General features: G+C 37.6%; 2 protein-coding genes and 1 pseudogene across 4 annotated transcripts; 2 read left to right on the forward strand and 1 right to left on the reverse strand.

Annotated features, from left to right (window-relative positions):
- Positions 1 to 3,311: 3,311 nt before the first annotated feature.
- Positions 3,312 to 5,511, forward strand: LOC135639778 (uncharacterized). Its single transcript, XM_065153677.1, has 3 exons — positions 3,312 to 3,568; positions 3,704 to 3,770; positions 5,010 to 5,511. The coding sequence occupies exons 1-3, from the start codon at positions 3,485 to 3,487 to the stop codon at positions 5,264 to 5,266; spliced, it is 408 nt and encodes a 135-aa protein (XP_065009749.1). The 5' UTR covers positions 3,312 to 3,484; the 3' UTR covers positions 5,267 to 5,511.
- Positions 5,512 to 7,600: 2,089 nt separating this feature from the next.
- LOC135639461 (FRIGIDA-like protein 3) lies at positions 7,601 to 18,421 on the reverse strand (annotated as a pseudogene).
- Positions 18,422 to 20,918: 2,497 nt separating this feature from the next.
- Positions 20,919 to 24,733, forward strand: LOC135581106 (probably inactive leucine-rich repeat receptor-like protein kinase At5g48380). Of its 3 annotated transcripts, none has more exons than XM_065153264.1 (3): positions 20,919 to 21,118; positions 22,505 to 23,370; positions 23,512 to 24,733. In XM_065153264.1, exons 1-3 carry the CDS (start codon positions 20,965 to 20,967, stop codon positions 24,508 to 24,510), a joined length of 2,019 nt encoding a protein of 672 aa, XP_065009336.1. In that variant the 5' UTR covers positions 20,919 to 20,964; the 3' UTR covers positions 24,511 to 24,733. The 3 variants fall into 3 exon arrangements, with proteins under 3 accessions (XP_065009336.1, XP_065009337.1, XP_065009338.1); XM_065153265.1 differs by having other exon boundaries at positions 20,979 to 21,118; positions 22,433 to 23,370; XM_065153266.1 differs by having other exon boundaries at positions 20,980 to 21,118; positions 22,439 to 23,370.
- The last annotated feature ends 525 nt before the right edge of the window (positions 24,734 to 25,258 follow it).

The raw sequence follows: 25,258 nt of genomic DNA on the forward strand, positions 1-25,258 counted from the left end.
TGCTCCGTGACAGTATCATTGTTTAGTGTCAAAGGTAGTAGTAGTAGTAAGCTCTGTAAAGTAGGATCAAACTACATGGCAAGCTTAGTCCATACTATACACATCTGTCTCACGTGTTCCCCTTCTTGTCACACAATTCTTGTATTGAGAGGTCTAACAAATAATCTAAAGGATGATCTGAGAAATATGAGATGTAATCATATAAAAATTCTTGATGTAATCATAGAATTTTTGCCTCGTAATAATTGTTGTTTCACTTTTGAAAGTACACCTAAACCCAAAAAAAGCTATAAAAGCATCATAATTTAATTTAATCCAACTTAGAGCTGGTTTTTACGATAGATTCCGTTGGTTTCATGATCGTATCATCAATGTACTTACGAGATCATTTTGAAAAATAAATCAAAAATAGAAGATATTAAATTATTAAAAATGGCTCATATCTAAGGATCAGAAAGAATGGTAGTAGAAGAATTAGAACTAATAAATTTCATAAAATCAGGTCTAAGTTTTTCCATTCCAAAGCCTTAAGAAAAAGCCTCCAAGTCCAAATGTGTTTGCCATGCATAGATAGATAAATTCCAATGATCAATGTGACCATACTTAGCCTTGACTATACTATCCCAAATAGAATCAACATCACTAAAACATATAAAATACGTTTAGCATGTAAAGCAAATTTGGTTAAATAAAGTTTTGTGTACACCCAAACCACCTATAGCTTTTGGGGGGCAGAAATCACCTCCCGAGATGACATATGAAGACCATGAGAGTGGTCAGCTTTATGCTAAAAGTTAGCTTCAAGAATCGAATCAAACATCCAACAAGCACTTAAAAGTATGCAAAGGAAGCAAATTGAGCACAGAGTTCACAAGTGTAATGATTAGAATGCTTAGAAGTTAGCTTTCTAAGAGCTTAATCTATTTTTAATATTTTGAGTAGAATGCTTAAGTACCCGATTAAGAATCCGACGAGGAGCAATGAAGGATCCGTCGAAAAGAAATTTATCTTCCTTGATACTAAAAAAATTATAAATATCTCTTTTAGTATCTTGACAAGTTGTTTCGGGAAAAAAAAAATCTTAAGACTTTTGAAGATTAACTTTCAAATTAGAAATTAGAAGACTTACAATTAGCTCGAAAGCATAGAACCATATCATTAGCATAAAACAAAATTGATAAAAGTCTAAAAAGCATGTTTAGAACAAAATGGTGTAATGTGATTCTAAGCACATTCAATTTTCAAGATAAAAGTAAGTAATTGAGTGACCAAAATGAATAAGATAAGATAACAACAGATGATGTACCATTAATAAGGTAGGAAAAAAAATAGGATAGACAATAGATTTGTCAATTCAATTCATGAATACATTCGATGTCAATAAAATAAAATAGAAGCCTAAGAAATTTTATCAAAAGCTTTTTCAATGTCGATCTTTATGAAAACATAAGGATTTTTACATTTAGAATCAAATAAAAAGTATATAATTTATTGCATAATTAAAATATTATCATGAATATTATATCCTAAAATAAAAAGTAGATTGTTCCTTAGAAATAAGACGAGACATAAAATATTTTACGCAGTTAGCTAACACATTAGTTAGTTTACATTGCTAAAAGAAATTGGCCTGAAATCCTTAAACCTTAATAGAATTTTTATTGGAGACTAGCAAGATTGTGAAAAGAGTTAAAAGCTTATAACATGAAAACTTTAAGATTGTGAAAAGAGTTAAAAGCCTATAACATAAAAACTTTAAGATTGTGAAAAGAGTTAAAAGCCTATAACATGAAAACTTTAAGATCGTGAAAAGAGTTGAAATCTTATAACATGAAAACTTTAAGATTGTGAAAAGAGTTAAAAGCTTATAACATGAAAACTTTAAGATTGTGAAAAGAGTTAAAAGCTTATAACACGAAAACTTTAAGATTGTGAAAAGAGTTAAAAGCTTATAACATGAAAACTTTAAGATTGTGAAAAGAGTTAAAAGCTTATAACACGAAAACTTTAAGATTGTGAAAAGAGTTAAAAGCTTATAACATGAAAACTTTAAGATTGTGAAAAGAGTTAAAAGCCTATAACATGAAAACTTTAAATTGTGAAAAGAGTTAAAAGCCTATAACATGAAAACTTTAAGATTGTGAAAAGAGTTAAAATCTTATAACATGAAAACTTTAAGATTGTGAAAAGAGTTAAAAGCTTGTAACATGAAAACTTTAAGATTGTGAAAAGAGTTAAAATCTTATAACATGAAAACTTTAATATTGTGAAAAGAGTTAAAAGCTTATAACATGAAAACTTTAAGATTGTGAAAAGAGTTAAAAGCCTATAACATGAAAACTTTAAGATTGTGAAAAGAGTTAAAAGCCTATAACATGAAAACTTTAAGATTGTGAAAAGAGTTAAAAGCTTATAACATGAAAACTTTAAGACTGTGAAAAGAGTTTAAAGCTTATAACATGAAAACTTTAAGATTGTGAAAAGAGTTAAAAGCTTATAACATAAAAACTTTAAGATTGATTGTGATGGCTTAGAGTTCCAAAGTTAAGAATAAAAAGTAATGAACTCATAAGTGATAAGATTATGATCTTGAACATAATTATCATTAATCCAAAGATGGGTGACATGATGGTAGTATTTGGTATTGAGGTCACCCTCACTGATCCATTTGGCTTTTGATTTAGTTCATCATTTGACATTTATTTGTCTAATAAGAGCCTAAGCTTTATTAGGAACCAAGGCATAATAATAATCATCCTCCCAAATAATTTTTGGATTCTAACACAGAAATATTATGTTGAATACGAGCTAAAGAATCCTCAAGATCACCAAGCTTGTGTTTATTCCAATAAATAAAGTAAAAGGTGAAGATTGCACAGGTTATTAAGAAGGTTGAAAAGGTGATGAGAAGTCACTTGCAATGGAGTGCTACCCTTTGATACAAAAGTGTGTCTCAAGTAAAAGAGACTTGATAACCAAAACTATGCTTTGTTGAAAAGGTAAAGGGTGAGAGAGACATCTTGAAATGGAGTACTATTTGGTAGAAATCTACAAACACCAAAGAGAAGCTTTTGGTCGATCATATGGACACCCAACAAAAATGTTTGCAAGCCATCAACTGCAAGAAAAGATCTCATCATTGTAACCATGTAAGATCATAAACAAGTGCTGAGACATGTCTGTCAGCAGCTCCTCCTGTGAACTCATTGGGATGCAACATCAACTTTGCAACAATTGCTGCGGAGGATCCATCTCTAGATTTCCCATATCTGAAGAGGGAAACCAAGAGAACCAAACCTGACCATGACATCCTCTCTCTCTCTCTCTCTCTCTCTCTCTCTCTCTTGTGTCTGTCTGGTAGCAATTATTTTGGCTAAAAATCTCTTTGTATCCACCACCACCACTCCAAGCCAAAGTCAAATAGTGTTTCTTCTCCACTCACAAAGCCTCCTGCCTCTCTTTCTTCTGAGCTTCCAGATCTAGCATGCAGGCCTTCCAGACCTATTCCCCCTCTGAGATCTCACTCCACACCACTAAGAAAGACTGCTGGTTGTCCATCCATGGCAAGGTGCAAAACTTCTTCTGTTTTCTTCTCTACCTCATATGAACTTTTGGCTGCTCGTTTTGGAGGATCAAGCATTTCTGTTTCTTTTGTTTCTTATGGTTATGCACGCTTTTGTGCTTCGATTTCATTCTGACCCAGGTTTATGATGTGACCACCTTCTTGGAGGATCATCCTGGAGGGGAGGATGTTATCCTTCATGCATCAGGTGCTTCTATTGCTCCATATCCCCATTTTTCTTTCTCTTTAATGTTCCTCTTATTTATAGTTTCTTTTATTGATCTTTTTGTGTTCCTACTCTAATTAGAAGATCTCTTCACTCTTGCTAGCAGACTCATGTTTTCCCCTGCTACTTAGCTTTGATATGCAGTGTTGTTGCAGCTTGCAGTTTGATAGGGAAAACTGCCTGGTATTCTTTTTTCTTCAATCTGGTACCCATTGATATATCCTGTCTTTTTATTAGTAGGAGGTCTTGCCAATTGAAAGAACTGCAGATCTGGAAATGAACAAGTAATGCCGGGATCTTGAGTAGAAACAATTGATGTTTTATATCTATCATGAGTCACATTTTTTATTTGGAAGGAAAGAGAAGCTTCATTGAGCAACAGCTACCATGTTATAGTGATTACCAGAGAAAACCTGATCTGAATGGACTGTGGTTGTGTAGGAATAGAGCTATTATGGCCCTTAAATCACCTCTTAATCATGATCTATGGCCTGTAAAACTGTCTATCTTCTGAAAATTTGGTGAGGGCAGCTGCTGTGTCTGAAGTCTTTGCCCCTGCCTTCCGTCGCTTCACCTGCCGACGGTGTGACTCTGATCTCCTGCTACATTACTATAGAAAAGCCATGGCCAGTGTGCCCAAACCCAAAACAGATCAGTGGTGGGTTCTCTTACTCGATTCTTGAAAGAATTGCGACCTGCCGATGGTGTGACTTGATCCCTGGCTACATTACTATAGAAAAGCCATGGCCAGTGTGCCCAAACCCAAAACAGATCAGTGGTGGGTTCTCGTACTCAGCACTCGAAAGAGTTGGCCATTTACTCCTTGCAACCAAGCATCCTGAGAGGTAGGCTCATCAAATATTATCTCAATTCGAGCGCTGTCTACGTGGTCATGATGCTTCTGAAGTCTCTGATTTTAAGAGGATCGAGAAGCAAATTTCAACTTCTGATACATTCTAAGGTCATTTCTTCCTTCTCAGGATGAAAGTTTGGCTACCATGTAGTATGCAGCATAGACCCCCTAATAGCCTTTTCAAGATTGAATTAGATAAGAAATACACCCACATGTCCAACATAGTAAAAGTAACTTGTTAATCAATGAAACCATGTCGATATATGTGCATATGATAGACATTTGATTGGAAAATTTTGTCATGGTGTTCTTGAATTGTTTGCTTCTTTGATGTGGAATATGCTTTGACTCTTCATATTGATCCAAAGCTTCTGGAGATGCTACCCAAGCATTTGTTGATGTGGGTCACAGCTCCACTGCCACTAGCATGATGGAGAGTTATGTGATCGGCACTGTCGAGGGTTATGTTTCCGGCATCAAACCAACCAGCAGACACTGGCTTTCGAAGCAGGAGCAGCCACCCCCTTCCTACAGCTTCACGGACTACCTCCTTCCACTGCTGGTCCTTGGCATCGCCTTTGCAGCTTGGTATTACCTCACCTTCTATTCAAAGGCCAAAGCCTGATCAACACACAAAAGCTCTTCTTGTTGTTGAGAATAATTGAGAGCCATATGGAGTAAGGGGGTGCTTATTGATGATGCATACTTTTTGTAAGAGTGAGGAAGAGTGCTATAATTCCTACTGGTTCACAAACCACCCAAATGTTCTGTTTCTGAGAAACTATTTGAAGAATTGCATGATTAAGAACCGATCGAGCTGATTTAATAATCTGGGCAAGCTTATTAAAAAATATCATCCTTGGTACTTCATTTTGTCAGAAGTTTTGATTACATTGAACATTAGCCTATCTTACAAAATGTTCATGAAGCCTGCTGATGTTTGAGCTATATTCAAATGATTTAAACATGCTAAAAGCTATTGTTAGAGCTTAGAAGAGTGCTTTATGGTGGTAAAACTTGCAGATCTTTCATTAGATTTCATTAATGGATGGTTTCTCTCCTGTTGAGTCTGTTCAAGTATTTAATGATGGTGCCATTTTCATTAGATCTTTGGGTCAGTGTTGTGAAAAGTTAAAGACACATTCAAACTGGAATATCTCCATATCTAGTCATCATGATAGCCATATCCAGTTAGTTTTAACTAGATTGTTGACTGCATCATAATGACATTGTATTCTATCTTGTATGGTCACAGCATTGAGTTATTTACCATGTTGAGTGAAGTCATAGAAGATTTGAATGCTGAGTGAACTCTCATGCTATTTTAGATCAGACTGTTTCTTTGCAAATTGTGACCAAATATATCCTATATTATTTGCAGAATTGTGATGACTTAACTCTCATGTCTTTTTTTTGGACTTAAAAGTTTTACCGTAAGCATCTTCGAAGGGAAAAGGTAAATAAAAAGAACTCAATCAAACAATAATCTTACTATTATTTATAAATCTTTTGATTAGAAATAGCTTATGGGGTCTCTAAACAAGTTTATAGCCTATTAAGATTTGTGAATGGAGGGAGGATCCAACTGTTGCTTAGAACAAGTCAAAAAAGCATGTAGGGAAAAAGTCAATTGGATGTTGTGTTTGCCAACTACTGTCTCCATCCTTGTAGTTGAACTAATCCAATGGCTGACTAATTCTAGCTTTTTTTTCCTTTGTTTTCCTTTTGGAAAAGAGTTGTGGTAGTTATACATAATTGTCATAGGATGCACATCATAGAATAATGTCACATTGTTGCTTCCAAATGGATTAGTTGACATATAAATCCTAGAAACAAAAGTAGTTCCTTAGACCACAGAATCAACAAGCATCATCCAAATTAAATCAGTAATTGTCATGGTGGCAGACATCTGAACAATCACCACAACCAGTAGAAATTATGAAAAAGAGTGACTTTGGTTTTTTTCGATTCCGCGATTAATATGAGACTAAATATGAAATATAATGAAAGAACGGTTTAGTATGATCTTTTTCTCAAACAAGAAAATGTTCAATCAAATTATTTGTAGAATGTTGAATCAGTATAACATTGCTTCCCCTTTTTTTTTCTGAGTTAATTGTATGATGAACAAGCTAATTATCAATGGAACAATGATAAATTTATGGTTCTACTTGTTTGGATAGATATGAAATAGAACCTAAAAATGCAAAACCACAAGTAAATATAAGCAGAAGATGTTGACCCAAACATGTTCAAAAGCGACCACCCACCCACTCTCACTGACGACTCCACCTGCAAATCCAATCCGATCCACCTACTAATCTTTGGACCATTTCAAACCCACTATTTCTTCTTTTCAAACAAAAATATAAATTAATTACCCACTGCACCAATTATAAACATTAAAAAAAATATTTATATTTATTTATTCTAACGTTATCAGTTTTATTAACGAAAACACGAAAACAAAAGGTAAAAGATCATCTTAACGTTCTAGTTAGTGGTAAAGGATAACGGGGGGCTAGGAATGACTATTGTGAATGAGAAGAGTGATAGTAAAAAGTGAGGGTCGTATTTGTATTAACGCCAACGCAGTTGCCGAGCAATGTTTTTGTCACTTTATATTTATATCAGCGTCGACATAATTACCAAGCAATAAAAGGACTACTAACGCAGATGTCAAGCGCCACCGCTCTACATATGTGTTAGTGTCGACGTAATTGCCGACGACGCCACTTGGCATTTGCATTGATGACCATTTCATCGCTTTACACGACGTCGACACAATTGCTAAGCGACGAAAGAGTCGCCAATACAGATGCAAAGCCACAATATCCACTTATGACCTCCAACGACATCACCATCCACCACCACCATCATCGTTTATCACCACCAATTGAAATGATAAAATTATTTTTTTTTATATATATTTTTATTAGTAAAATCGACGATGTTAGAATAAATGAATATAAATATTTCAGGAATATCAATGTAATCTTTTAAAATATAACATCAAAATATTAAAGATAGTTGACTATAAGAATAATCAGTCATTAGCCCAACAAATATCCCACCTCTCGTTTCAAACCCGGGTTGCTGAGCATGTCTTCTTCTTCCCTTGGTCAAGGATAACATCTACAGGGCTTCTTCCCCCTTCCCCTTCTCCATGCAAGGATGGAGGGACTGCTTCCTTTGATCTACCGAACCATCAAGAGAAAGAAGAGCAGGCGTTACTACAGGTGCCTCTCATCAGGTGATGCAGCAGCAGCGTTCGGCGTCGCTGAGTCGGGCTCCGACGGCAGCACGTGCATGATACCGCCGCCGGAGACCCACAAGGCAGCGCTTGAGATGGCTCAGCTTGACATTGACAAGCGCACGTCGACGACTATCCCCGTCCCATCGGATAAGCTCTGGGGCTCCGACCAAGGGCGCAGCCATGGCCACCATCGTAGGTACGCTTCGCTGCAGGAGTTCTCACATGTCTCGTTCATGGAAACGCCACCTCCGCCGACCAGGTTCTCCAGGGCGAGGAGCCATCGCGTGCTGGCTTGCATCAGTGGAGGATGAGAACTTGGAATCAGATATCACATGCAGAGAGAGCTCTCCTCAACGAACGAAGTGGCAGAAGGATGATGTTTTCTTACCTCGTGACCAAGTAAATCTGATGAAGGCACGTCTGCAATCTTTGAGAATTCAAAACTATGTGCAGTTTGATGTTGCTAACAAGCTTAGTTCTTCAAATTACCTAAGTCCAATTTGGTTTTGTAGCATGATTTTTGCAAGTCTATGTCAGATGACAGGTATTAGAGTTCTTTGGTTCAATCATGGGAGTTGGAAGTTAATGTTCAAATATTCGCATACTATACTTTCTAGTTTGTCAAAGCTTCCAAAATTTCTTGCAAAAAATTAAGAAAGGTCTCTAAACTTCTATAAATCTCAGTGTAATTGAATGATCCTTCTGGTAAAGTTATGACTAATTACGATTCATCGAGTTTACGATTTCAAATAACTAAACTAGCATTCAAGATTGTGAATATTAGGTTAGAAAAATTCTTTGCAATAACAAAAAAAAATCACCTCCACAACACTAAACTAACATTTAATTGTACTCCTTAAATGCTTCTTCCATAATTTCAAGAAACTCGGACGAAAACAAAAATCGATAGCAACCAATAATGTTATGAATATTAGGCCTTAAAAATTCTTTGGAAATAACCATTTAAAACTCAGGTCACAGAAAACACTACCTCCACAACACTGGTAATCAATAATCCATGAACAGAAACTGCAGCATTCTAGAAACAGCAATGTTGGCCACCTTGATGCTGCATCCATGGACAAAAACAAAAGAACAAGTTAGGGATTAGATGAAACATGTCAGCCAAAGGGATAAGCACAAATTTCCACTGAGCAAGGCGGGCTCAGCAGTTGGTCAACGTATTGTACCTGACTGGTGGTCACAAGCTAGTAGGTTGAAGAAATCATGATCACTTAGTCTATTCCATTAGTGTAAACAGGCAGTCCGGTAATGTATCTGGTAGCCATTTCCATGGTAATTGGTATGTGTAGGATTGGCAGTGTATGTAGCAGAGTCCGTGAGCGTCGTCAGATGATGACAATCGGCAGCATAGACATACTGCCTGTCATGGATAAGGAAATCTCTCAGTGTGTGCTCGGTAGAAGCTTTGTCAGGCATGCTAGTGATACGAGGAACGTAGATGCAGCCACTGGCATGGGTTCTCTTGGATTGTGGCTTTGCAGCTTCGGCAGCCCTCTTCTTGTCAGCTTTTGATTTCTCAAGCTGAACAATATGCTTTTGCAGTGGATCAATGGGGTATTGCTCCTCGATGCACTTGATGACAACTTTAAGAGCAGATAGTTCATTCATTTCATTCTGCAGTAGAAATGTTGCCAACAAAGTTTATACATTTGTTGTGATACAAAAGTTTAGTTTGAAGTTAGATAACAGGAAAAACAAAATTGGAGAAGCAAGAGTTACAAGTTATCAAGTAAAACATAAGATTTTGCAGTCCATGATAAAACAATAGGTCCTACTGATCATAGTGTATCCATGATGCATGTTTTCCATTTAGACAAATATGGATGGCCACAAGAATGCTCAACTCCTTCAAATGTAGATAACTACAATAAATTTCTTAAGTCAATACCTGAAACTAATGAATTTACATAATATCCAAGCAAGAACCCAGTTGCTGTTCGTACTCAATTGAACTGACGATATCAGATAACCTGATGCCAAAACGACAATGGCTCCTTACAATGACCAGTGAGGATTCAAGCAGGGAGATGTATCTGATAGATACCTTAAACGAGTTTCTTTTGGTCAAGGATTCAAGCAACTCAATTAAATCTAAAGAAAGAGATGTAATCTCATGTCACACCATACAGATACAGTCTACCATGATGATAATTAAGAGTATACACTCTATTCAAGAGTATGGCTAGCTGAATCAAATATATTCTTAACGAACGGTTTCTTTTCCCTCTTCACAAACTAGCAAAAGGGACCCATCCTGGCCACATATGCCCTATATCATTGAGTTTAGAAATCACAAAAAAGAGATTGAAGTTCATTATGGCAAAGCAAACCCTACATCTGTACCACTAACTCGTGTTTTAGCATGAAGACAACTTCGATTGATGGAGATCTGGGTTAACCCAAAGTTGTCAGCACAAAGATATTGATAAAACATCGCCACATATAGCAAAACTAAAATCTTTCATAATGAAATTTTTATAAGCTACTGGTTAGAACTCAATAAATAAGCCACCATAACATTTTCTCTGACATCCCATCTTCTGAAAAGTATAATTACCGTAAGAGTAATCTAAAAGCATATGTGATATATGATAACAATTACCATTATATATATCAAATGCTTCTAGTATGCTCAACTGCATATCAAATATGACCATGAAGGTTCACTTCAGTTCTAGATTTCCTATTGTAAGAAAAATACTAATTTAATCAAACATGAAACCATGGATAATGTTTTGATTATAGACATAAAAAAATATTTCTAGAAAATTAAAGCTTTCAACTTAATTTTTACCAATATTTTCTGACAAATGATGAAAACTGTGAAACAACAGTTATTATGCTATAGCTACCTAAAAATGTAGTCCTGTGATCATGGCATTGTTAACACTTGTATTTAAATGTGCTTTAGAAATACAGCCTTATGCAGCACATGGTGTAGTCTAAAACATACATGGATGAACTAACCCGGTTTGTTCCCTCATTAAATCAGTTTAGATGTCTCTATGTTTATCTGCTCCTTAGACATTCTTGCCCTAGAATTATTGTGGCATATCCAGCATGCCTACCAACTGAAGAATTGACACATGTGACCAGGTCAGGCACACTGCCATGCCAACACAAGCATGAGTGTGGGATGAAAATGGGGGCCTATACCATATGTACGGGCATCCAAGATGTGTGTGCCAGTATTGCATATATGCATAGAGCATGGGCAATCATTGCAAGGATACAAATATATGTACATAGGTCTCACAAGAACAAGGATTTACTAAATTAAGTTCCAATGCCAACAAACATTTAGAAAGTACCCTACACAGAAATGTTGCAGGCCTCTCACATAAATTCATCTAGCTGCATATGCAAAATATCTCAGCATAAGTACCTTAAATAATGAAAAAATACAAGTGATTAAAATTTAAAGCATGTGCTCAAGGCTATGGTAAATGCAACGTTTCCAACTAACATTGACACGGGAGTGTCTAATTTACTACAATCTGATTATATGAGCCTTGATTATGATCTAGTATCTTTTTCAGTCAATAATGATGCCTCATAATCTTTATCTCAGCACACTAAAATATGACAGCTCATCAGCATATTCTCTGCATAAAGTTAAAGCTGTTTCAAGGTGCTTTTCTTCAAGACAAAGGAATGCATTAAAGGAGTTGGTTGGCAGCTGTGAACATTTCTTCATTACCAATGAGTGCATTAAAATAGTTGGTTAGAAGCTGTAAACACTTAATTTCGAAATTCCCTATGCATGAAGGGTTGTTTCATGCACTAGTATTTATTTTGGTGTTTAGGACTTAGGAAAGGGTTTTTAGAAAACTGATGATCTCTGGGCAGAAGCTCTTAGAGAACCCCTTAAACTCTGTATCTCTTGGATGCGTCCTTGAGTGGTGAGTCTTTTATTTTCTAGTTCTGTATCCTCGTTTAATTTCCGTTGGGTGGTGAACTTTCTGTATCCCATTGCGATTTTAAACTTGGTGGTGAGCTATATTTCGTTTTACCGAAGTTTTCTTCAAGAGTTCGTTCATTGCCTTCTGTGATATTTTCTATCTGTACAACTGTTCTATTGGTATTCTTGCGAATCCATTCTGCATTTTTACCCTCCCCGGTATCAAACATAGTTTGAACCAAAGTTTTTAATTTCGATATGTACTGCTTGGTATGGGTGATACCAAATTTTTGACCTTGTATCGGGCGATACAAGGCTATACCAAGCGGTCAAAATTTCGACCGTTACCGACTTATATCAGGTTTCAAACTGTCAAATTGACTGTTGGAGGTAGTCTAAAGGGTTTTTAAACCCTTTCCTCCCTCCTCTTTCAATTCATTTCAAGCTCACACTTTCTTAAACTCTCTCAAACTCATTTTACTTTCACTCTCTTAAACTCTTTCAAGCTCCCCTCAAAACCCAAAAAAAAATATGTGAGGCTATTCTTACTTAAATTACATTAGTTTTGTTATAACTATACTAAATGTATATTTATTTCTAACTTAAAAACTCTATCCTAAATTTTTTTTCTATTTTTCAGATATTTTCGGAGGGTTTTATGCTATTTTAGGCGTATCGCTCGGTATGCCCTGGTGTACCGTCAATATGCCGATACGGACCAAAATTGCGAACCCTGGTTTGAACCAGGGTCTGCCGTACCGAACTATACTGCCCGGTACGGGCGGTACGTACCGGTCCGACAGGTTGTCGGTACGCGGACCGCCTGTTACCGGTCCGAGTGCATTGTAGCACTGTAATAGTGCTACAGTACTCGGCACCAGGGGCTGCCGTACCGAACTGTACCGCCCGGTACGGGCGATACGTACCGATCCGACAGGTTGTCAGTACGCGGACCGCCTGTTACCGGTCCGAGTGCATTGTAGCACTGTAGTAGTGCTACAATACTCGGCACACCTGAGTATACCGCTCGGTACACCTGGGTGTACCGCTCGGTATACCGTACCGTACCGGTACCGAGCCCAGGTCGAAATACCGGTACGGTACGATATTGCGAACCTTGGTTTGAACAATTTATAAATGCACAATGTTCGAGAGTGATTGACCCAACTACTTGACAAAAAAAAGAAAAATCAGATCTTCAAGATATTTTGCACCATATGCGAAAAGAATATCATCATGAATTCCTAGGCAGAAATAGCAACTCGAGACAGTATCATGGTATAAATTTGATCTAATAATAAGCCTATTATATACAGTTCCATAGATCTTAGCTGCATCATCACAGCTAGAAAATTCACCAAATGATTAAAGTGGTCGCCTCACTCCATAATTGATAAGACTTCAAATAGAGCTAATTGGCAGTATTAGGGTAACTCAATAAAAGATAAATAGTAGCCCAATACACGAGCCTCCCACTAATGCAGGATTGAGGAATGTCACCATGGCTAGGTAAAAAGATGAATTATTAGATTATAACAAGCTAGCAAAGGAAGAAGACCTGTGCACCAGGAGACATGCTTCCAGCTTTGACCTGTGATAGCTTTCTTGCCTCCCTCATATATGCTTTAAGCAAAGGCACCGGTGGAAATTGTTCCATAGATTTAAATGTATAAGTGAGATTAATAGCCTCAATTTACCTCCCACTACTAAGAAGAACTTTGACCAAACCTATGAATCATGGAAAGGCACATTTAGTCTTGAAGAATCAATTAGTACCAAACATAACCAAGACATAAACACAAAGGTGATTGGATACTTCAAGTGATGGTGACAAACACATGCAACAAAACAGGCTTGAAAAGAACAACTTAGTCATCAAATATATGATACTGGGCAAACCCAATGCATGGCCACCCTAGAATATCCATGACATTAAAAAATGTAATTCTCACAAAGTTTCCAAACCTAAAGGATATCATGAATAGAATAGATGAAATCGAAAGGATTGCTTCAATGGGAATACTTCATGACGAAGGTCATGGCCCCATGTAAAGAAAATGTCAGATCTAAACGATTGGATGATGAGACTAATTGTCTTCACAACGTCTATGTATACGGTGAACTTCTCACTAAGAAAATGTGAAAAATGTATAAGGACGTGGGAAGTAGGGATAGAAAATTCAACACAAAAGGTGCCATTTTTAAAAACAAGAATTATCAGTCCTAAAAAATGTGAATGCACATTAATATGACCAAACTAACAAAGGACCAACCTGGCATTTTATGTGACAAACCAAGTGCACAACACAAGTCAACAGTTTGACAGTGCCATGTAACAGCTGGAATAAGTTTGCAGATTTCATCTTGATCAAATTCTGAGACAATGTCAAAACTCAAAACTAGCCAAAAGATGAAGAAATGCATGTGCTTCCAATGATTTCCCATTGCTAGCTTCAGTTTCCAAATGATCTAATTTTGGTTTCCATCCTTTTGCTATCACCTTTGCTTTCTCTTTAACACCAGCAGTAAGTATTTGCTAATCAAAAGGTGAAACTGGTACAACATCTGCCAACAGTTGTTCAAGAGATTCCATTAACATGAGACGAGACCTTTGCAGGCCCAAAAGATTCCCATCTTTTTTTCCATCAGATCCCAGAATTTCTCCAGCATAGAAGCCCTTCAAGGAATCCAAAACAAGGCTGAAAGGATTGGCTGCACTTCTTTAAGCCACTGAAACTTCCTCACCTATAGAGCTCAAGTTTTTCCAATTATCTGAAATGAACTTATGTAACCCTTCTGTATCCATTTCTTCACATAGTTTCACCAGCTCTGAGGAATGTTCCATGTGTGCATTGCCATTTTCTGCAGGATACACAATTTCCAATCCAGGTTTGGCAGATGTAAAATCAAAGTTATCTTCTGAAGCAGCATTAGCCATGCCATTGCCGACCCCCTCACACTCAGCAATGCGCTTTGGAGAATAGATTTTGTATTTGTCAAACAAAGCAGATAGGGCAGCATCTCTTTTTTCCAGCAATCGTTCACGTAATGCAAGCTCCTTAGCCACAACAGAAGCCTCCTGCTTCTCCAACATCTCTTGGTCCTCTGCAACCTTTGTAACATATTCCTTCTCCTCCTCATCTTCCAATTTATCAAACCTTTTCTTTAAAGACTTTTCAAGTCCATGAAAATGTTCTTTGAGTTCTTTTCATTTCATGTTCAAAGATATGGCACTATGGCTCTCAAGTTCCACGAATGCATGCTGCAGCTGTTGTATCTTTGAGGTTGCAGAATCAATGAGTGCAGCAAATGACGGTATATCATCCATAGCAGTAATCCCTACCAAAAGCAGAAAACAGATACTTACATATCAAGCAGTAAATCATATATGCTTGGCAACTGCTCCTAAAATGCTACAGAATTAAACTAATAATATGCATGGACACCACCAAATATACAAGCAGGAAATTGTCTGATAAAAGAAACAACAATAATATAAAAAGGATGGCTCAGTGAATGGGGCTCCCACCAATGCGGAGCCTAGGGAGGGTCAGTAAAGAATAAACAACCATACGACCACCTAAAAATTCGAATAGACGAATGATATTGCAGAAGGCTCTCAAATTTATGCTTTTCTGAAGGTTGTTCTTTCACTTTGTGAAACCGGGATTCTAATGCAGTAACTGATGATTGCAGACTGCTTACCAATTCCTGTTTCTCCAAGAGATGTTACTTTGTAAAACCTGGGGTCTATTTCTTCAAGAATAAAGAATTAAGTTGGAACATATGAACAACACCATATTGGATACCCAAAAACCTGCTAGCTAGGTTAAGCTGATGAGTTATGTATATCAGTGTTTTTTATTTATTTATTTTATGAACCTAAATCTGCATAGGTGATAGGAATGCACAAGGTCAATGTCACAGGCATCTTCATAAACAGTGACTCATACTCTTACTTGGATTATTCAAAAGAACGACCTGATCAAAAGTTTTTTTTTAGTCCATTGGTAATAGAAATAGTGACTGCACCAGAAAACAAAAGGTTTAAATGTTCACCAAAACATTTGTTTATTCTGCAGCAACTAATTTTACTGGCTCATGAAAAACTCCAAAGTACTTGGAAGTCTGGTACCGATTTATGGTAAGCAAAAAAGGACCTACCAAATCACAGAGCCTAGATTGGGAAAATGAAAAAGGACTTTCCAAACATGCATATGAATTGGGATCGAGCAATAAAAACCTATAACATCTGCAATCTACCAAAATGGATGTGCAAATCACTGCCAGAAGATAATAAAAAACAGAAAAAAAAGAGTTGAGGATAAAGGTCTACAAAGATATGAAAAGGTGGAAAAATGATCTTGGGGATAAAACACCAAAGGACAACCCAAAATGTTTAGGCTGGCAAACATGCAGTGTATCTGAATCTCAAAATGTAACTTCAATAATTACAGGCTATCAATGTGTTTATGTAGAACATCAGTCAGGTTGAAATGAATTTAGGTTATAATATAGACTAACTAATCGAGTCCTAACTTAATCGATTCCAGCCTGAGTCATGATTAAGTAAGTCTAGGTCAGCCAAGCTTAGCGAGTCTTATTTCTAAAATAGAGAAGATTCAAAAATCATTTCTTGACTTTCCTCATATTCCATATTAATTAAAAAGAAGTTGGTCCTAGGGGAAAAAAAATCTCCACAGCAACTATAGTTTTTCTAGACTTTGGCTATGTTAATCACTAACATGTTCGTATTGTATAACAGATCCATCTTTGTTGGAAATCAAATTGACACATCCTAAAGTCACTTCCACCTGAACTCATCTCCCTATGATCCTCCCAGAAAAGTTCCTACCAAAGTTCAAATGGGGGCATAATTAAAAACCTAAGTAGTCAATTCAGACCATATACATTAGCATCAGGTTCTTTATTTTCCTAGTTTGGTAAAAAAAAGTCTCTGATTTAACCAGATTCCATAAAGTTATCAAGATCTAGTATACAAGGTTCTTCAGCAAAAATAGGGCTGTAAAATATTCTGCTAGCGAGTTTATACATAGTCATTAAGAACCCACTACCTAATACAGTGGCAGGTTCTTTAATATTCCTAATTTGGTTATACCTAATCTCAATCAAACAGAGTCCACAGAGGATTCAAACTCTAGTAGATGGAATTCAGCAAAAATGGAATTGTAAAAGAATCTACTAGCTAATTATACAGTCATTGAATCCGGCTACCGGGCTGCACATATCAGTGTCCAATCTATGGTAGTAGGATTAGCGTTTGAACATAAAAATTCTGAACATCCAGATCATTTTAATCCTGATCTTGATTTCTAATATAATTCCAACCTCCATCCTGATCTAGATTTCTAAATCTTGATCAATATGTGAAGTGTCAGAAAGTTCCAACAGAAAGGTATGGACACCAGAATTTTATTATGATTGTTTTCAATATCAAATCAGCAATTATGGATGAAAGAAATGTAGAGAATTTGGAAAGCTTTTCTTGAAAACCAAATGCATACGTATTCATCAATAACTCATCAAATTGAGATCCAGGCTTTTACTTCATAACCATCAAAACATGTGGCAAGAGACCATAACTAATGATTCACAACACATCAAAGAACACTTTTCCCTTATAAAAAAACAATTCCTTTTCTAGTGTCATTAAAATTTTGGACCACTCAGAACAGGCTCCAAAATAGCACTTCTAATATTATATACTTTAATGTCCTTGCTTCTGACTTTGTTTTCCTTCTTTCACACATCTTTTAGGTACAGTGAATGTTTTCATGTAACACATTACGGCATCAAAATACATTAAATATTGTATGGGACAACCAATCACATGGTTAGTGACAAAATTAGAAAGCCTTAACAATAGCACTTACCTCCCCAACATAACAGCCATGCATGGAAACCCAGTATAAGACGTTACCCTTCAACAAGAAAAAAAAATCCAGATGCAATAATCTTATAAACTTACATTCAATAAAATCTCCTAAAGCATCAAATTTCATGCGGAAAACTTGTTTAAACTTCCCACGCCAAGACATAGAAAGCAAAGCATTAACATATTGCAATAACGTACACTTCAAAACTACTTGGCCACTACAGATTAGCTTATCAATGTCACTTTCTTCCAACACCCAAACGCTACTACTCATCAATTTCTCCACGAAAAATTTCCAATTTACAGTAATATGCCCATTCGAACACCCAAATAAGCTTGCAGTACGATCAAGAGGGAAAAGATAGCCTTAATCTGCATCCCAACCTCAATACCTGCACCATCATCCACCTAGACTATCAAAAAAGAGATGTAAGACAAATTCAACCAAGGAAAGAAAAAACTACTCAAATTCCCACCAATATGGTTTCACTCGCAACTCATGACTAAACGACAGAAACCATAGGAGACAACACCGGGCCAAATTCAAGCGATCAAACCGGCACATTCCAGAAAATTCCTATTCTCCGTCATCCAACCGACGATAACCCCTATTTCATGCATCAGTGCACCGAAAATGGCGATCCAACCATGAATAGGACGAAGGAGAGACCAATTAAGAAAGCAGCGAGAGGTTGAGGAGGAGAACTCACAGGATTACGCGGCCGGCGGGGATTACGGTAGCCGACGGAGAGGAAGCGGCGAGGAGCGGAAGAGAGCGACATTTAAAAGCGATGTCTCGGATGATTCACTTTATTGAAGCGCGGGTATATCGCGGGATCTAAACCGTCCATTCCTGGATTGACGGATCGGATGATCCGACACTTCAGCCGTCGGACGTCTGCTTTGCAGCAGGGGCGAACCAACCCGAATAAATTTCAGGGGTGATGTGCCATCCGACATGTACGACGGTCAACGCGTCAAATAAACTTTGCATCTTCCGGTGAGAAAACGAAATGTTGACTTTGACCCAACATAGTAAAAAGGTCAAAAAGGTCGCCGCCAACTGTCCCGTGCTCGACTACTGATGACATGGGAAGCCCTTTAAACTTCTCATCCTAAATTGGTTTCCAAATTTTAATTTTGTGGCAATTATTTTTTCTGTGATCGATTTATGTCGCTCTATCTTATTGTGAATTCATTAATCAACGTGACATATGTGATCGTCGCTTTGAATGAGCTCTTGATATGCTTTAATTTTCACGGTTCGTGCAGCGCGTGCCTCGTGATTGTTGCCGCGTACCGATGCAGATGACTGTTGGTTTTACTGGTATGATGAACAGAGAACAGCTCCAACTGGTCAAGTCAATTCAGTGGATTTGACCTAAGAATGTGGAAATTGAAGTCGATCATTGTTAGATTCAACTCACAAATCAATATATGCAAAAGAATGAGGACGAGAGAAAGGCTTTCGAATCAATATATGCCCCACACGGTTTGGAGGAGATAATATTTGGTTTTTCAATAAATTATAAAATATATATATATATGATTTAAAATATTATATATTTAATTTTTTTTGGGAGAAAAATAGTATATCACTGATCAATCTAAACAAATGTGTTGGGTTGAATCAGTCAACTCTTTAAGATTTGTGCATGTCATATCTTCGGGTATGTTGTTAATCTGTATCATTTCAATTTTATCGAATGTAGACTTCGATATATCTATTATAAAATAATATTTATTAAAAATTAAAAATAATAAGAAAATAAAAGATGAGCACAACAAACTAACTCAAATCAATTGATCTATTGATTTAAATTTCCAAAGGAGTATAAGATTGAAACCTAAAATGAGGACAACAATTATTCAACTCATAACTATAAAAGGTTTTTTTTCTTCTTTAAAAATGACAATAAATGGTTGATTTATTCAAGAGTTAATGTCTATAAAACTGCTATTCAAGAGTTCTTTCTTAAGTGCATGTTTTAATCATCAGAAAAGAAACCTGTCAATTTATTCTAGATTTGGAAAATTTTTCCTACACAGTATCCATCATTCATTCATAAGCTATCAAAATCATGATTTTAATTATTAATCATATTTTTTGATTGATATAGAATGATATATACCACTTATATATTAACGCTATATCGATCGTCCTAATCTTCTCTGTATTATTTTAATTTTATTAAAATTTATGCTAATAATTTTAAAAATATTTATACTTTACAAAGGAAAAAAAAAGATGATACAACTCATTTCCATGTCTGAATACCAACCAAGGAGGTCATACTTGGCCCCCTCAAAAGATAAGAAAAAGCAGAGAAAACAAGCTCTGATGAGGCCCCACACATCTTTGACTGGAAAAGTTCAAAGCAATGCAATGTGTCCCTTAAAGTCTAGACTCTTTCCTTCCATGGACCAACTGCTTGATGGTCCAAGCCATCAATGCTCTCACTCTCATAACATGGGAGGGAGTGTTGTCCATGTGAATGCATGCATAGGGATGGCAATGCATCCTTTTCTTGGTTGCTTAACCCCAATTAGGCCACATATTAATCAAATTTTGGACTGAATATAAATAAAAAATAAATATTCGAGTTGAGTTTTGGATGAATAATTTAGTGCGTCCATTGATGCGATTTATTGCCTTAAGCTCGTATGAGCACTACCGAAATGTTCCTGTGTCATTCCTACCTGCGTTTTTACCCGCCTTGTGATTGGTGAAACCCGCGCTGGGGCCATGGAATCGTCGAATCATGAGGCAGGAAGGGGGGCAGAAAGCACACGTGCGATGCAGATCGACGTCACGTGATTACGGTGCGCCACGCAGACGCGCATTCACCGTCTATTGGCGGCGTTAGGTGGTTGCTGTTTGATGCGCCCCCCCGGCGCATTTAAGAATAGATGCCGCTTGACTTTGACCGGAGTCCAAGTCAATGTGTGAAGCCACCTCATACCGTTTTGTATGCGGTTGATGTAATCTACCGTGGGGATTGAGGATTAAATTGATCGGAGGAAGAATCGTCGGCTGGATTTTATTCTAAGCAGTGATCGCAAGATAATTAATTGTCGTGCTCCGTTGGTGATGATGGAGAGGAGAAAAGAAGTGTCTTTTGGATTAGGGAGGGATTGGTTGTCGTGATAGATGTGATTGCTTTTTCTTTACTGCTGTTGGTTGTGGTGTTTCTGCCTTTGAATCCTGGCACAGCCGACTCCTCTCTCTCTCCACCACATTCTTTAATGTTATTATTTAGACTGGAGTGGAGAAAACGCTGGGAACAAGGAAAGTCTCCTTTGAGCTCCGCGTCCCGATTGGGGGTCTCCGGAGAGTGGAGACTGGAGGTTCCGTGGTTGCTCTCGGTCTCGACTCTGCGTCCTTGCCATCGTGTTCTAGGTGAGTGATCAAAATGAGATCTTTCTAGTGTCTTTGATTGTTCTCGGACGACTTCTTTCTCGCTTGCTATCTGTTCATTTCTTGGTGATTTTTGGTGGGTAGGTGGATGATCTGTGGATTGATTTCGCCCAGCGCATGTGTTGGAAAGATTTGGTTTTTCTTTAATTTGGTTTCCATGGATCTTGCTGAATTTTGATGGGTGGGAGTTGTTGGGTGTGTTTGGTTCTGAGTTTTATCATGAAACTTGGGAAAAAAGAGATCTTGAATCCTTTTCGCCCTTTCTATTTATCTAACGTTTCCAAATAGTGGCTCTTCATATAGGAAGGCCTGCTACTTCTTGATGGTTTTTATGATGTCTTTTAGGGACTAATAGAACGAGTCTTTGCACATGTGATGGTTTCCTAGAAATAATCTGTGGTTGCTTTTGGGGGTTATAATTATCTATATATCACGTTTGCTTATTGATGATTCTTCTGGTGAAATTTATGGGTGGACTTATAAATTGCTTGGCTGGTTTGTTCCTTCTACCTCATATATTAGATTTAGATTTATGTTTGGATCCAACTGGGGTGTTATCAGTAAAAGTAATTCATCAGAATTTCCTATCTAGTTTTAGCTTGGTAGTTTCTGTCTTCTAAAAGGGAAAAAACACTAAAATTATTGCATTTTATTGAATGTTTGGTGCTTATGATACAGAGGAATTATATTATTAGGACTGATGTTGGCTTCCTTAGCTTCCAGTGGTGTGATTTAGAAGGTAAATTACTTGTTCCAGTATAAATCCTGCATTTTGTAGGACGTTCAGAATATGAACTTGGTTCCATGAGATGAGATTTGTGGGAGTAGAGTAGATTTTAATTGTCCGATCATACTACTATAGTACTATGACCGTTGTCCCTGTAATTCTTTTTCATAAGTTATTTGTCAGAAACTGCATATTTGTTGCAGGTCTGGGTTTTGTAGATCGTGAATGAAAATAAAGTACGAAAATGAGCATTTTGATTTAAAAAACAAAGTAATTTGTTGTATTTGCACATGCATTAGCTGAGCTAGCGAAGAAGATTTTCTTTGTTTGGCATTATGAAAAGTAGCGTTCCACGAATCGCTTTCTTGCTCTAGATTTATCTTCTACAAGCTGGTGGACAATTGGTTAAGTCACCATTAATGAATCGTGATGTTACCAGTTGATAATTATTCTTGAATCTTGAGAACTATGCTCACATGATATGAAATCTACCTTTGAATTGGTACAAGTCTGGGACTTTCAGTTCTTGTAGAAATCTGTTCCTTTTATCTAATGCATTTCTCATTTAGGTGCAGCTGAACAGTGGAATATATAATGGGCGACTGACGTTGTATCTGATCGTGTTTCTTGTACTTGGTTAGAGAAGGAGCTTGGAGGAATTTGCATGTTTACAGCCATGAAGTGCAGACCATCTGTTATTCTTCTTCACATTCTCTTTTGGTTTTCGCTCCATGACATATGCTATAGTACTCCCAGTGACATTGAATGTTTAAGACTCGTAAAGCTATCACTAAAGGACCCTGAAAATAACGTATTCTACTCATGGAACTTTGACAACACATCAGAAGGGTCCATATGCAAGTTTAACGGTGTCGAGTGCTGGCATCCTGATGAGAACAAAGTCCTTAACCTGCGGCTTTCCAACATGGGACTTCAAGGCCAATTCCCTTCAGGACTTGAGAATTGTACAAGCTTGACTGGGTTGGATCTCTCAAGCAACAACCTCTCTGGAACTATTCCTGTGGATATTGCAAAAAAAATACCTTATGTCACGTCACTTGATCTTTCATTCAATGATTTCTCAGGCCAAATTCCAGTGAATCTCTCTGACTGCACTTATCTTAATTCACTTAAGCTTCAGCATAATAATTTGACCGGACAGATTCCCGGGCAACTGAGCATCCTTTCACGACTAACAGAGTTTGATGTTTCTGACAACCACTTATCCGGCCCAATTCCTGCACTCCAGGCTAAGCTTACGCAGTCAAACTTTGCAAACAACCCTGGTCTTTGTGGGGCGCCTTTGGGTGCTTGTGCAGGGACTTCAAAGAAGATTAATGCTGGTGTAATCATAGGTTCAGCTATTGGTGGTGTTGTGATAACCATCATCATTGTTGGAGTTGTTTTATACTTCTGTATGCGTAGAATGCCCATCAAGAAGAAAGAAAAAATTGACATAGAAGAAAACAAGTGGGCAAAATCTATAAAAGGAGCAAAAGGCACCAAGGCAAGTTGAGTTTACTCTTCAATTAGTTAATGAGTTGAAATTTCTTTATTATGATGATTGTTCTTTCTTTATCTTTTCCCCCTTATTCTGTATTCGTGCTCAACCTATGTGAAGTTTAAAGGACAAACTTGTTATTTGTAGGTCTCTATGTTCGAGAAGTCCGTGTCAAAAATGAAATTGAGTGATCTCATGAAAGCAACCGATGATTTCAGTAAGGAAAACATTATCGGTACCGGTAGGACAGGGATGATGTACAAGGCAACACTTCCAGATGGCACTTCTCTTGCTATCAAGAGGTTGCAGGACTCACAGCAATCCGAAAACCAGTTTGTATCTGAGATGGCAACGCTGGGAAATGTGAGGCACCAAAACTTGGTTTCCCTGTTGGGTTATTGTGTTGCCAAGAAGGAGAGGCTCTTGGTGTACAAGTACATGCCCAAGGGGACACTCTATGATCAGCTACATGGCTCAGGTGCACAAGGGAAGAGTATGGAATGGCCGACAAGGCTCAAAATCAGCATCGGAGCAGCAAAGGGATTGGCATGGCTTCACCACAGCTGCAATCCACGCATTCTTCATCGGAATATTAGCTCCAAGTGCATCCTACTCGATGAAGATTACGAGCCTAAGATATCAGATTTTGGACTTGCAAGGCTGATGAATCCCATCGATACACATCTTAGCACTTTCGTGAATGGTGAGTTTGGTGACCTGGGTTATGTGGCCCCCGAGTATGCTCGCACACTGGTCGCAACACCAAAGGGTGATGTTTACAGTTTCGGAGTAGTTCTTCTTGAATTGGTCACTGGTGAAAAGCCGACTCAAGTGTCTAAAGCTTCGGAAAACTTTAGAGGCAGTTTGGTGGACTGGATAACCTTCCTTTCGAATAACTCTCTTCTTCAAGATGCAATCGATAAGTCAGTAATCGGAAAGGACTATGATAGTGAACTACTCCAGTTCATGAAGGTTGCCTGTGCTTGTGCTTTATCTGGTCCTAAGGAGAGACCTACCATGTTTGAAGTGTACCAGCTTCTAAGAGCTATCGGGGAGAAATACCATTTCACCGCCGATGATGACATCTTTCTGCCACCACTCAGCAGTGATGCTGATAATCTGGATGAGCTTATCGTGGCAAAGTAACCAAGAAGTTAGGTGGATGGTGGAGATGGGAGTCTGTAGCAGTAGTACATCTGAAGGAAGTAAAACAACAGGATGATCATCACTCGTTTTACTTCAGATCTCTCGCAATATATTTCTTGTACATCAAGTTGCTCAAGTATCGTAGATGAGTTCTTACTTTGTCGCCCTTATCCTTTCGTATACATTATATTGGATAGTGGTTTGGTTTGCTATTTTCCCTTCATGCTGAATGGTTACTGCATCATCAATGAGTTCAAAATTCCTGCAGAAACTCACTGTGAGGTTTCCGCTGCTTTCGATATTTGGATCGTGTTGATCTTTAAGGTTTGCCATGAAGTTGTAGAACCCGACCTACTCAATGCCGCCCACCCGATTGCTCACCATTTCTTCATCAAGGAATGTACAGATGTTGCACAGTTCACTGGGAAGACATCATCAAGTGGCACACGAAAAGCTTCTGAGATAAAAATGGGTTCTTGCCTTTCAAACCACTAAGAGTGGAACTCCATGCCATGCTTCAGTTAGACATAACTTGATCATCATCATGTAATGAAGCGTTGAAGCGATTCCCTTCTTCAACACCTTCCCCGTCATTTCATCGAGCACCATTGCGCTCGTCGCAATCGAAAAGCACGCCAACTGTTTGTTCTCGGCCACTCGCTCTTTGCACTCCTGTATAATCATGACACTTTGCACGCTCGGTCGAAACAACAACATAGCTTCCATCATGGTTAGCATCCAGGTTTCA

Source organism: Musa acuminata, chromosome BXJ3-6 (genome assembly GCF_036884655.1).
Source record: "Musa acuminata AAA Group cultivar baxijiao chromosome BXJ3-6, Cavendish_Baxijiao_AAA, whole genome shotgun sequence".
NCBI lineage: Eukaryota > Viridiplantae > Streptophyta > Magnoliopsida > Zingiberales > Musaceae > Musa > Musa acuminata.